Source organism: Chiloscyllium plagiosum, unplaced genomic scaffold (genome assembly GCF_037043375.1).
Source record: "Chiloscyllium plagiosum isolate Xiang-an unplaced genomic scaffold, Cpla_swu_hap1 HiC_scaffold_12, whole genome shotgun sequence".
In the NCBI taxonomy this organism is placed as follows: Eukaryota; Metazoa; Chordata; class Chondrichthyes; order Orectolobiformes; family Hemiscylliidae; genus Chiloscyllium; species Chiloscyllium plagiosum.
The window spans coordinates 53,141,309-53,154,819 of record NW_028270150.1 but is presented as its reverse complement, the minus strand read 5'-3'; the positions used below and the strand labels follow the sequence as shown (position 1 = coordinate 53,154,819).

The window sequence follows — 13,511 nt, the reverse complement described above, 5'->3', positions numbered from 1 at the left end:
GGGGTAAATGTAGGGGTATGGGTGTGTTGCGCTTCGGCGGGTCGGTGTGGACTTGTTGGGCTGAAGGGCCTGTTTCCACCCTGTAATGTAATCTAATCTAATCTAAAAAAAACTAATCTAATCTAATCAAACATCAAAATTGCAATTCATAATCAGAGTGTAAAAGAGATGAAATTTCAAAAATTTAAGCAATATCATTAAATGTCAAGAAATATTCACTTAATGTAAATTAGCAGGTAATCAGTCTCAGAATTTAATACGAAAACTTGATAAAAGACAGAGAAATTTTCAGGTGATGGGAATTCTCTTCATTGTGTACTATCACCCCTGCTTTTTGTTCAAAGTTTTTGTGGCTGTTCTGCTGGTTAGCTCAGAAAAATGGGAGAATCCCCAAGGGAACTATTTTCCAAGAATCTGTTTCCAAGAGCTATTTACTAAAAAATAAAACCACATCGCTCACAATTTAAACAAATGAATTATAGTCCACAAAAGAAAAACTAACAATTATACTCTCTTAAATAGTCAATACAATAAAAATGCAATGGACACAATTACTTACTTTAAATTGAATGTCTTAGCTCAATTTTCCTCGTACACCTATTACAGTTGCAGCTATAAATAGTCAAGACTCATCAAAAGTTGAAAGAGTAACCAGCTTGTCTGGTTATTATGTCAATTATTTGTATACAGCCAAAAATTTCTTGAGCCTCTGTTCACTTCCAGTAAGGATGCTTCTTCAAATCTCTTCTAAATATCATATGGTAGCAAACACCCCACAGAATATAGATATCTCCAGCAAGTTAAGCCTAGCCATCTCAAAACAAAACTCTTTTGCTTCTAACATTCTTTAACTATGGAGTTTTATATCTAAATCTCTCTCTCAATCTCTCTCTCTCTCGCTCAGTTTGTCCATATCAGAAACTCAACAACTGCTTGTGAAATCCTTCAATAATCAAGAGCTTAACTCTTTTAGCCAACTGAATTCTGCTGGCAGAAATGTTTCCTTTGCTCCACATGCTCCAGTACAATATCCACTACAAACCCACTGACTCGCACAGTTACCTTGACTATACATCCTCACACCCTATTTCCTGCAAAGACTCAATTCAATTTCTCCCAGTTTTTCCAGTTCCCTTGCATCTGTTCTGATGATATCAGTTTCTACAGGGAGGCCTCCGAAATGGGCACTTTCTTCCTCAACCAAGGATTCCCTACCACCTTGATTGACACAGCCCTCAGCCATGTCCGACCCAACTCCCGCACTTTTGCCCTCACCCATTCTCTTCCACAACACCATTAGGGTTTACCATCCCACCAGCATCCATATCCAAAGAATCACCAGCATCCTGCCACCACCAGCAGGTACATATTCCCCTCCTCTACCTTGTCAGCCTCCTGCAGGGACCATTCCCTCTGGAACACCTTGGTCCACTCCTCCTCCACTCCCAATGCCTTCCCAGACTCCCACAGAAACTTCCCATGCAATCACAAAAGGTGTAGCAGCTGAAATTTACTCTCTCTCCTCACCATCCAAGGCCCCAGACACACCTTCCAGATGAAGCAGCAATTTATGTGCATTTCACTCAATCTAGACAACAGTAGTCACTATTCACAATATGGTCTCTTCTAGATGAAACACGTATTGGGTGACTGCTTTGCAGAATACCTATGTTATGTCCACAGCACTGACCTTGAATTTCCTATTCCCTGCCACTTCAAAATACCACCCTATTTCCTGGCCAACATCTCTGACTCAGGTTTGCTGCCGTGCTCCAGTGAAGAGCTCAATGTTTGGGTGAAGATTTGTAGCTCGGGTGCTCGTTGTTGTGGTTCTGTTCGCCGAGCTGGAAATTTTTGTTGCAAACGTTTCGTCCCCTGTCTAGGTGACATCCTCAGTGCTTGGGAGCCTCCTGTGAAGCGCTTCTGTGGTGTTTCCTCCGGCATTTATAGTGGCCTGTCCCTGCCGCTTCCAGTTGTCAGTTTCAGCTGTCCGCTGTAGTGGCCGATATATTGGGTCCAGGTCGATGTGTTTGTTGATGGAGTTTGTGGATGAGTGCCATTCTTCTAGGAATTCCCTGGCTGTTCTTTGTTTGGCTTGCCCTATAATGGTAGTGTTGTCCCAGTCAAATTCATGTTGCTTGTCGTCTGCATGTGTGGCTACTAAGGACAGCTGGTCGTGGCGTTTCGTGGCTAGTTGATGTTCATGGATGCGGATCGTTAGCTGTCTTCCTGTTTGTCCTATATAGTGTTTTGTGCAGTCCTTGGATGGGATTTTGTACACTACATTAGTTTTGCTCATGCTGGGTATCGGGTCCTTCGTTCTGGTGAGTTGTTGTCTGAGGGTGGCTGTTGGTTTGTGTGCTGTTATAAGTCCTAGTGGTCGCAGTACTCTGGCTGTCAGTTCTGAAATGCTCCTGATGTATGGTAGTGTGGCTAGTCCTTTGGGTTTAATATCAAGTTCAATAATTTTAGGGCCTGAACACCTTCTTCCATGTCCTTCCACAACCCCACATACCAGGCCTTGTCTTCATATGGGCTGCTACCACAATCAACCCATCATCTGCTCCTGATTCTCCCAGGTGACCATTATCCATTCCTTTGTTTTCCCAACTGTTATTATCTCTCTCTGGGTCCCATCTCTACCTATCATTTACTCCTCCCCATCACCCCACCCTATTTTCAGCATATATACCAACCTTCTCCTGTTTATATTCTGCTGAAGGGTCGCTTGACCCGAAACGTTAACTCTGCTTTCTCTGCGCAGATGCTGCCAGGCCTTCTTCAGCAATTTCTGTTTTTGTTTGTAACTTTCAAATTAATTTGCTTGAATAGAAAACTATCATTGTGAACATATTCATTCCTAAAATGAATTTGTTGACCTTCTTTTCTACTGTTCTGCTCTCAGGCAATCTGGAAGGAGATTCCTGATCAAGGGCTCCCGCCCGAAACGTCGATGTTCCTGCTGCTCGGATGCTGCCTGACCTGCTGTGCATTTCTAGCACTACTCTAATCTTGACTCTCAGGCAATCTGGTCAGCTGATCATTTACTAGAACCCAGCTTTTCTTGTTAAATCAGAAATCAAATTCTGGCTATTAAGGATCGATCATCCCCAAGAAATGATACAGGTTTCTCCCCAAAAGCAGGGAGATCGTCACAATATATAAATGAATATTATGAGAAAGCATTATTAGTTAGCTGCGAAACATATCAAACTTACCTGAAATCATCATAATTAATTATACCAGTCCTTTGAGGATCATGTGCTGAAAGCATCCTTTTTATTTCAAGGGAATGTGTTTCACCAGTTGTTTTGAGCTTTGTCAGAATTGTGCAAATATTAGCCTTATGATACTAATACAAGAGATGTTGAATAAAAATAAAGTTGAGATTAGAACATAGACTGAAACAAAACATTAAAAATGCTTTAGACTGAAACAAAACAATAAAAATGCTTTAAACTGAACTGTTGTCAATAACAAAAAATTAAATACATTTTCTTCTGTCCATTAACACAACAAAGCAACAGCTAAAGTAATGATATATTTTATTATATAGTTCTCATTCTTTTTCACTTACTATCACTGTCAATAATTTTGAGACATATCAATATATCCTTGTCATTCCTAACTCCTGTGATTATTATATATACTGTGCAAAAGTCAAGTATCTGAGAAGCAATATTTAGCCAAAAGGGTTGATCAATACATGAATAATATTTTTGGAGGTTGAAATATACGAGGGTGGGTACATCTACCAGAAAATGGGTTCGATTCTGAATAATCACTTTGTATCAGTGTTCACTGAGGAGAGGGACATGATGAATGTTGAGATTAGAGACTGAAGTTTCATTACTCTGGATCACATTGACATAAGTAGGAAAGATGTGTTGGGTAGGCTAGAGGTTATTAAGGTGGACAAATCCCCAGGACCGGATGGGATCTATGCCAGGTTGCTGAGGGAGACAAGAGAGGAAACAGCTGGGGCCCTGACAGATATCTTTGTAGCATCCTTAAATACAGGTGAGGTGTCGGAGGACTGGAGGGGTGATCATGTTGCCCTCATACAAGAAGGGTGGTAGGGATATTCCAGGTAACTACAGACCAGTGAGCCTGATGTCAATGGTGGGAAAGTTGCTGGAGAAGGTACTGAGGGATAAAATCTATTCATATTTGGAAAAGAATGGGCTTATCAGTGATGGTTTTGTGTGGTGAAGATTGTGCCTTACCAACTTAATAGAATTCTTTCAGCAAGGGACCAAATTGATAGATGAAGGAAGGGCTGGAGATGTCATATTCATGGACTTTAGTAAGGCGTTTGATAAGGCTCCCCATGGTAAACTAATAGAGAAAGTGAAGTCACATGATGTTCTAGCTAGGTGGATAAAGAACTAGCTGAGCAACAGGAGACAGAGTAGTAGTTGAAGGGAGTTTATCTTGAAATGGAACAAGGTGACCAGTAGTGTTCCACAGGGATCAGTGCTGGGGCCACTGTTGTTTGTGATATACATAAATAATTCTGGAAGAGGCCTCTGTTGGTATGATTAGCAAGTTTGCAGATAATATGAAGATTGGTGGAGTAGCAGAAAGCATAGAGGACTGTCAAAGAATATAGATAGACTGGAGAGTTGGGCTGAGAAGTAGCAGATGGAGTTCAATCCAGGCAAATGTGAAGTTATGCATTTTGGGAAGTCTAATTCTAGAGTGAATGATACAGTAAAAGGAAGAGCCTTGGGAAAAGTTGATGAGCAGAGATATCTGGGAGTTCAGGTCCATTGTACCCTGAAGGTTGCTGCACAGGTGGATAGAGTGGTCAAGAAGGCATATGGTATGCTTGCCTTCTTCGGACAGGGTATTGAGTATAAGAGCTGGCAGGTCATATTAAAATTGTACAAGACATTGGTTCGGCTGCATTTAGAATACTGTGTACAGTTCTGGTCGCCACATTACCAAAAGGATGTGGACGCTTTGGAGAGGGTGCAGAGAAGGTTTACGAGGATGTTGTCTGGTATGGAAGGTGCTAGCTATGAAGAGAGGTTGAGTAGGTTAGGATTGTTTTCATTAGAAAAAAGGAGATTGAGGTCTACAAAATCATGAAGGGCATAGACAGGATGGATAGAGATAAGCTTTTTCCCAGGGTGAAGAATTCAATAACGAGAGGTCACGTTTTCAAGGTGAGAGGTGAAAAGTTTAAGGGGGATACACCCGGCAAGTATTTTTCACAGAGGGTGGTAGGTGCCTGGAACACGTTGCCAGCAGAGGTAGTAGAGGCAGGCACGGTAGATTCATTTAAGATGCGTCTGGACAAATTCATGAATAGATGGGGAGCAGAGGGATACAGATGCTTAGGAATTGGGCAACTGGTTGAGACAGTGGATTTGGATCGGCTCAGGCTTGGAGGGCCGAAAGGCCTGTTCCTGGGCTGTAAACTTTCTTTGTTCTTTGTTCAATCTCCCAATGTCATGCTTTGTTTGTATTTCAGTAGAATTACCAAGACAGAAAGGTTTTCTTCAAAGCAAGTGCAAAAGCAGCCAAAAAGTATTTTTGTTACTTAATTTTTTTCATAAAAGAAGAATCTCCATTTAATTTGTATACTGCTTGGTGACACTGTGAAATCTGGGCCTTCTATCATTGTACAAAAATTGTTTCTCTTCATAAACCTGGTACACCATCCGGTGTTGACTTTGAAATCTGCAATGACTAATTATTTTAAAGCAAAATACTGTTCATCCTGGAAGTCTGAAACAGTTGCAGAAAATGCTGAAGCAACTCAGCGGGTCTGTGTAGAAAGAAACAGATTTAACAGTGTGAGTCCAGTATGACTCTTCTTCTGAACTTCTGAATTTTTCTTCTGTCAATGTCATTTCATTATCCCAATACCTGGATATATCCAGGTTTAGACTGAAAAATGACAAGTAATATTTGCCCTACACAAATGCCATGCAGTGACCATCTCCAAGAAGAGAGAATCTGAGCACTACCCCTTGACATTCAATGACATTACCATCACTGAATACCCCACTACCAGCATCCTGGGGGGTTACTACTGACAAGAAAATAAACTGGACTAGCAAAATATAAATACAGTGGCTACAAAGCAGGTCAGAGATAAGGAATACTGAAGCAAGTAACTGACTTGCATATTCACCATCTACAAGGCACAAGTGATGGAATACTCCCCACTTGCCTGGATGGCGGCATCTCCAACAACGCTCAAGAAGCTTGACTCCAGCCAGGACACAACAGTCCACATGACTGGCACCACATCCTCAAACATCCACTTCTTCCACCACCAATGCTCAGTAGCAGCAGTGCGTACTATCTACAAGATGATACTTCAGAAATTCACCAAAAAGCTTGAGACAGCACCTTCCAAACCCATGACCAATTCCACCTCGAAGGATAAGGGGAGCAGATTCATGGGTACACCACGTTCTGCTAGTACCCCTCCAAGCCACTCGTCATCCTGACTTGGAGATATTTATTATCGCTCCTTCAGTGTCACTAGGCCAAAATCATGAGATTCCCTCCCTAATGCGATTGTGCATCTAACTTCAACACACAGACTGCTGTGGTTCAAGAAGGCAGCTCAATGCCACCTTCACAAGGAAAAATAGGGATAGGCAATAAATGCTGGCCCAGCCAGCGATACTCCCATGCCACGAGTAGAATTAAAAAAAACACTATGAGCTTGTATTTACTGTGATAACCTTAACAATGCCTTTTGAAAATCGAAGTAAAATACTGATTCCCCTTTATCCACAGTGCGTATTACTTCTACAACGAACTCAAATACAGGGTATATTGGTTAAACATGATTTCACTTTCACATGTTGACTCTGCCTGATTATCTTGCACTTATCTAAACACCCTGCTATAATGTATAATATCTTCCTTTTACTGACGTGTAGCTAACTTGCCTGTAGTTTCCTCATGTCTGATTCACTCCCTTTTTACTGAAGAAATTACATTCACTACTTTCCAATTTTGTTTTTAATTCATTCTGGGATGAGGGCATTGCTGGAACAAAACCAGGAACATTTATTGCCCATCCCTAATTTCTCAGAGGGCAATTAAAAGCCAACCACATTGCTGAAAGCCTAGAGTCACAAGCAGGTGAGGTAAGGATGGCAGCTTCCTTCCCTAAAGGAGATTAGTGAACTGAATGGCTTTTTCTGATAATCAACAATGGATTCATAATCATCATGAGATCCTTCATACCAGATTTTTATTGAATTCAAATTCCACTATCTGCTATGACCGGAGTTGGAACTGCCTCCCCAGAACATCACCTGGTCCTCTAGATTAAGAGTCCAGCAGTAATACCACTAGGTCATCACCTTCCCAATTTAATGGAACCTCACCAGAATCTCAGAAATTTAGGAAAATTAAAACCAACACATCAACTCTCCCACTAACCAATTCTTTTAAGTACCTAAGAATGAATGAATGAATGAAAGAAATAATGAATGATTTACTTATTGTCACATATACTAATGCAGATACAATGAAAATTATTCTGTCATCATAATCTGGCGCCATTTTGAGGTACTGAAGAAAAGAAAGAAAGTACTTAAATTGAGTTTGTGTTCTTTGGCAGGGGTCCCAAATATGTCTCCAGACCTTATGCAAGGTCTCTGCAAGGTCCCTTCTCCAGGCTAACTGCAGCCAGGGGTCCCCACTCCACCAGCACTACAACCGACTCCTCACCACCAATTCCAAGAGTCCATGCATAGGGCCTACAAAACCAGAAGTGCCCACTCCAGTTACCACTCCAACCTCCCTTGTTGGAGTGGGAACAGGAGTTGAAGTGTTTAGCCATGGGGTGGTGTCCCAGAGATGTTGTCTGAAACAATCTGCAAGTAGGCATCCTGTCTCCCCAATGTAGAGGAGACCACATCGGGTGCAATGGATACAGTAGATGACATTGATGGAGGTACAGGTAAATTTCTGTTGGACAGGGAAAGATCCTTTGGGTCCTTGGTGAGTGATGTCACAACTCCCCCTCCCACTCCATCAGGGACATGCAGGTCCTGGGCCTCCTCCATCACCAAACCCTTACCACCTGACGCCTGGGAGGAAGAACGCTTCATATTTCCACCTTGGGACCCTGCAATCACACAGGATCAATGTGGATTTCCCCAGTTTCCTCTGCCCACATTATCCCAGTCCCAAGCCTCTAACTCAGCACTGCCCTCCTGACCTGTCCATCACCTTTCCCATCTATCCGCTCTATCCTCCTCTCTGACCTATCACCTTCATCTACCTATTGCATTCTCAGCTACCTTCCCCCAAACCCCACCCCCCACTTCCGTTTATCTCTCAGGCCCCCCGGCCCACAAGCCTCATTCCTGAAGAAGGGCTTATGCCCAAAACATCAATTCTCCTGCTCCTCAGATGCTGCCTGACTTGCTGTGCTTTTTCAGCACCATACTCTTACCTTTGATTTGACAGTATGCCGTCAAGAAAGAACAGTAGGTATACAGCATTGCTCATGTTCAAGTTGTCAAGACTGCAAAGCAAACAAGTGATTGTATAAAGTCAGAATTCACACAATACCAGGTTATTGTGCTACGGGTTTATTTGAAATCACAAGCTTTCAGAGTGCTGTTCCTTTGTCAGGTGAAGTGGAAGGAAGCACATAGGCACATAATTTATAGGCAGAGAGATAATGGCAAGATATTCCAGGTAACTAAGAGCATCAAAAGATAAGTACAAATGGTGTGAGTGGAATGTCGACAGGCTGAATAACACATCTTTGCAGGTGATCAAAAGTGTTAAACAATGTGATTAAAGTGTCAACAGCTGAATAGCAAGTGAAAGGATGACCTATGATCTGATTTATGAAGGCAGAGAGATAATTACAAAAAAATCAAAAATTAGATGGTGCCAGAGTCAAACCTAATGGCTGGAATAACATGATAGGTATAAGAGTCACATGATGACGGTCCAACCAAGGTAACAAGTAATCCAAAACTGTACAAACTAATTAAGATAGAGAGATAATAAGTTATCCAGGTGATGGTGTCAAAACAGGATACTAAGGAAGATTTCACAAACACAGAAGTGTGGTGAGGTTACATGTAGCATGACATGAACCCAAATTCATGGTGCAGGCTGTCCTCATGTTTACAGAACTTGACTATCAGTTTCTGTTCAGCGATTCTGTGTTGCTGTGTACCTTAAAGGCCACCTTGGAGGGTACTTACCCAAAGATTGGAGGCTGAAGGTCCTTGATCATTGAAGTATTCCCTGACTGGGAGGGAACTCTCCTGCCTGGCGGCAGGGTGGCACAGTGGTTAGCACTGCTGCCTCACAGCGCCAGAGACCCGGGTTCAATTCCCGCCTCAGGCGACTGACTGTGTGGAGTTTGCACATTCTCCCCGTGTCTACGTGGGTTTCCTCCGGGTGCTCCGGTTTCCTCCCACAGTCCAAAAATGTGCAGATCAGGTGAATTGGCCATACTAAATTGCCTGTAGTGTTAGGTGCAGGGGTAAATGTAGGGGAATGGGTCTGGGTGGGTTGTGCTTCAGCGGGTCGGTGTGGACTTGTTGGGCCGAAGGGCCTGTTTCCACACTGTAAGTAATCTAATCTAATCTAATTGTTGTGTGCAGTCCGTTCATTTGTTGTTGAAGTAGAATCTGTGTGGTCTCACTGATATACCATGCTCAAGGCATCCTTTTCTGCAGGGTATGAGGTAGACAACATTGGCCGAGTCGCATGAGTACGTACCGTGTACGTGATGGGTAGTGTTCCTACTTGTGAGGGTGGTGTTCCCTCAGCACATCTGGACCAGTCGAATAGGAGCATTCCTTGTCACAATGGACATTTCCGCACTCTATGACAGCAGCCCTCACAACGATGGCATCCCTCCGACAGCATCAGTACTCAATACCAACAACTGCCAATTCCTGGATGTCATCTTACAACTCATCTGCTTCATCCTTGACCACAATGTCTCCCACCTTCAACAACCAGCTCTTCATCTAGACACACGGAACAGTGCGTCCACTTCTCCTGACAAAGGAGCCGGACTCTGAAAGCATGTGATTTCAAATAAACCCCTAGGAGTATAACCTGGTATCATGTGACTTCTGATTTTATACAATTACTTGTTTGTTTTGCAATCTTGACAACTTTAGTATGAACAATGCTGTATACCTGCTATCCTTTCTTGATGGTACACTGTCATTTCAGAGGGGAGAGTTGATGGGAATGCTGTACACACCAGTAAGGTAGTAACCTTGTTAGTTTGTGTTGACTTCACACTGACACAGGAACTCAATCTCGGATAGTCTACTATTCTATTATTCCGTCAGTGAATAAGTTTGTACCGAAAATAGGTAATAAGTAAATAGAGTTTGGATTTTAGAGTGAAAAATTGAGGGTAAAGTTATATGCATGATACATGAAAAATTAAAATGGTTCATAATTACAACTACTGGACCCTGGCAGAGTGTATCCACTGGTCACATCTCTGGATAACCCAATCAATATTCTGCCCCTAGGTGTTACAAGGCAGCGAGTTGTAGACTTAATATGCGTTGCTTACCTGAGAAAGAATGAGTGAGCTATATTTCCCGCATTAAGAATACCATTAAAGAAGTAGAAGATAAATATGTTTTTTCTCTCTAGGGCACAAGTGTTTAAATTACAAAATAAAAACCAAAAACACTGTGGATGCTGTAAATCGGAAGCAAGAACAGAAGTTGTTGGAAAAGCTCAGCACGTCTGGCAGCATCTGTGAAGAGAAATCAGAGCTAACGTTTCAATCCTTCCTCGGGAACATTAACTCTGATTTCTCTTCACAGATGCTGCCAGAGCTGTTGAACTTTTCCAGCAACTTCTGTTTTTGTTTCTGTTTAAATTACAAAATGTATAGATTTTAACCGTATTCTAAATGATCTGCTTAAACAATTGCACATTACAATATAATTACTTTTAATAAGTTATTTGTGGGCAACTCCATACTATAAAGGTAACAATAAGAAAATAAAAGAAAGAACCAAAATAAGGTATAACCTACTTCATTTGCATTCTTTTCCATGTAATTGAAAGTATACTCGTCAGCATCTACCAGACAAAAATAGTTCCCAAAGAGGCAGAGCCTCGCTCCAATGAACAGATCCTGTTGAGTATAGTACTTAGATGGTTCACTCTTAAAAAGTTCTTGGCCAGGTATTTTCATTTTCATTCTTTCTAAAAATTTACCACCAGGAATACCTGTAGGAATAATACATATATTTAGAACACCACGACTTCAAACATACACAAATTGGCCCAGATTTTCACCATGCTGAAGCCTCTTCTAAGTGACAAGTATTGCAGTGGGATTGGCGTCTGCAACTTGGAGTATAGAGATTAGGCCTACAAAGAAAAATAACATCTTAGTGCAATACCTATGGATAGCCCATCATCCATCTGGAGAGCTGAGGTGCCTCTGAAGCTATTGTTCCAAGACACCTCAGAATTGGGGTCAAAGATCACTTTGAGGAGCTGAAGGTGCTGTCTTTGATTATCAACAGTGGAGAAAATTGTTTATGAAAGCTGTATAACCTCCATTGGACTGTATAATTTGTGAAGATTGGTAACACCTGTCAATTTTGTCTTATGAATCAAGGTTCTTTTCTCAAGAAAGTCCAGTCTGCAGTGGAATCTTAGAATCCTAACAGTGAGGAAGCAGGCCATTTGGCCCATCGCATTCACAGTGACCGTCCGAACAGCATCCCACCCAGTGGGATGTAGAACCTCAAGTAATAAAAAATAATTTGTTCTCCTGTTAGCTTGGGTCCTTATGGATATTAGCTGAGTTGGAATCATAAGTGAAGGGGGATAGGGTGGTGCATGGAAGTAGGCACTGTCGGCATAGGGATTATTAGGGACCATTGAGGACGGGCTTTAGTTTACATGGATTAACATTGATGGAATTTGGGAGTGTGTGGAAGTGAGGGAGAATAAGGGAGCTGTTAGAGCTGAGGACTGGAGGAATATTTCATATTTTAGTATTTTATTTCAATTATTAGTCACAGTGCAGGAGTTCTGAGGCCAGCTTACTACACAGTCTGCCTCAGGAACTGGCAACGTCCTCAGCTCTTCCTGGGTCATTTGGCCTATCTTCCAATACAGCCCACCTCCCATGGACTGCAAATAGGAAGGACAGTGGCTAAGTTCGAGTTTGTGGAGCCAGGATTTCTCCCATCTCTGTATCTGATCCAGGAATGAAAATTGGGGCCAATGTGATAACCTTTTAAATATGTAATATAGATTTGTAATGAATAAATAATCAAGGGATATATTCATAGATATTGTGAACAAATAAATAGGGAATGAAACTGACCGACCACTTGGCGCCAGAAATGACAAAAGGAAATGTTGTCCAGTCGGCCCCGCAAAGTGCTCCTTACTAATGTAGAGTCATACACAGAAGAGGTTCTTTGGCCCATCAGATCTGTGCTGACCTATGAACATTGATCTCACTTTGCAGTACTTGGCCCATAGCCTTGAAAGTTACAGCATTCCAATTGTTCATCCATGTACTTTTTAGAGGTTTCATGCCTCAATTTCCCTCCCAGGGCAGTGCATTCCAGATTCCCATCATTCTCTTGGTGTTTTCACATCTTTCCTCAAATTTCCTCCTGCCTTTCATCCTAAAATTTTGCCCCTCATTATTGACCCTTCAACTAAGGGGAAGAGCTGCTTCCTATCCACCCTGTCTATGCCCCTCATAATTTTATACATCTCAATCAGGTCCTCCCTCAGCCGTAAAGAAAACAACCTGAGCCTATCCAGACCCTCTTCATAGCTAAAATACTCCAACCCACCCTGGTGAATCCCCTCTGCACTCAATCCCATCCCTCCTATAGTGTGGTGATCAGAACTGCACACAGTGCTCCTGCTGAAGCCTAACCAAAGCTTTGTACAGCTGGGGTCTCATGCCAAAATTAGGAAAGCTATCACACAGACTTGTCAAGCAACAATCTGACCATCATATACCCAGAATCATACCTTATTCACAACATCACAGACAATACCATTACCATTCCTGGATATGTCCTGTATGACCAGCAGAATAGAGGTAGCAGAGGTAGCACAACCATGATGTGCACTTAGAAGGTAGCTGCCCTAATAGGCCTCAACATTGACTCCAGAACCCATGAAGTCAGAAGACATCAGGCAAAACATGGGCGAAGAAATCTCTTACTAATTACCATATATCACACCCCTCACCCAGTACCCAAATCAGTACTCCTCCATGTTGAGAAACACTTGGAGGAAGCACTGAAGATGGCAACAGCACACACAATACTGTGGGTGAGGGACTTCAAGGTCCACCACCAAGAGTGGCTCGGTAGTAGCACCAATGAATGAGTTGGTCGAATCCTACAGAACATAGCTGTCAGACAGCACCTATGACAGGATGTGAGGCAACCAACAAGAGGGAAAAACACACTTGACCTCATCCTCACCAATCTGACAGCCACAGATCATCTGTTTATGACAATTTTGGTAAGAGT

The 13,511-nt window shown here is 42.2% G+C and overlaps 1 protein-coding gene across 1 annotated transcript in view; it reads right to left on the bottom strand.

Annotated features, from left to right (window-relative positions):
* efhc2 (EF-hand domain (C-terminal) containing 2) overlaps positions 1-13,511 on the bottom strand; it is a 121,128-nt gene that overhangs the window by 18,577 nt on the left and 89,040 nt on the right. Inside the window, exons 10-11 of the mRNA XM_043700858.2 lie at positions 11,024-11,220; positions 3,219-3,352 (exon numbers count right to left, since the gene is read on the bottom strand). Of these exons, the coding sequence (XP_043556793.2) occupies positions 3,219-3,352; positions 11,024-11,220 (331 nt within the window). The remainder of the gene's footprint in view (positions 1-3,218; positions 3,353-11,023; positions 11,221-13,511) is intronic.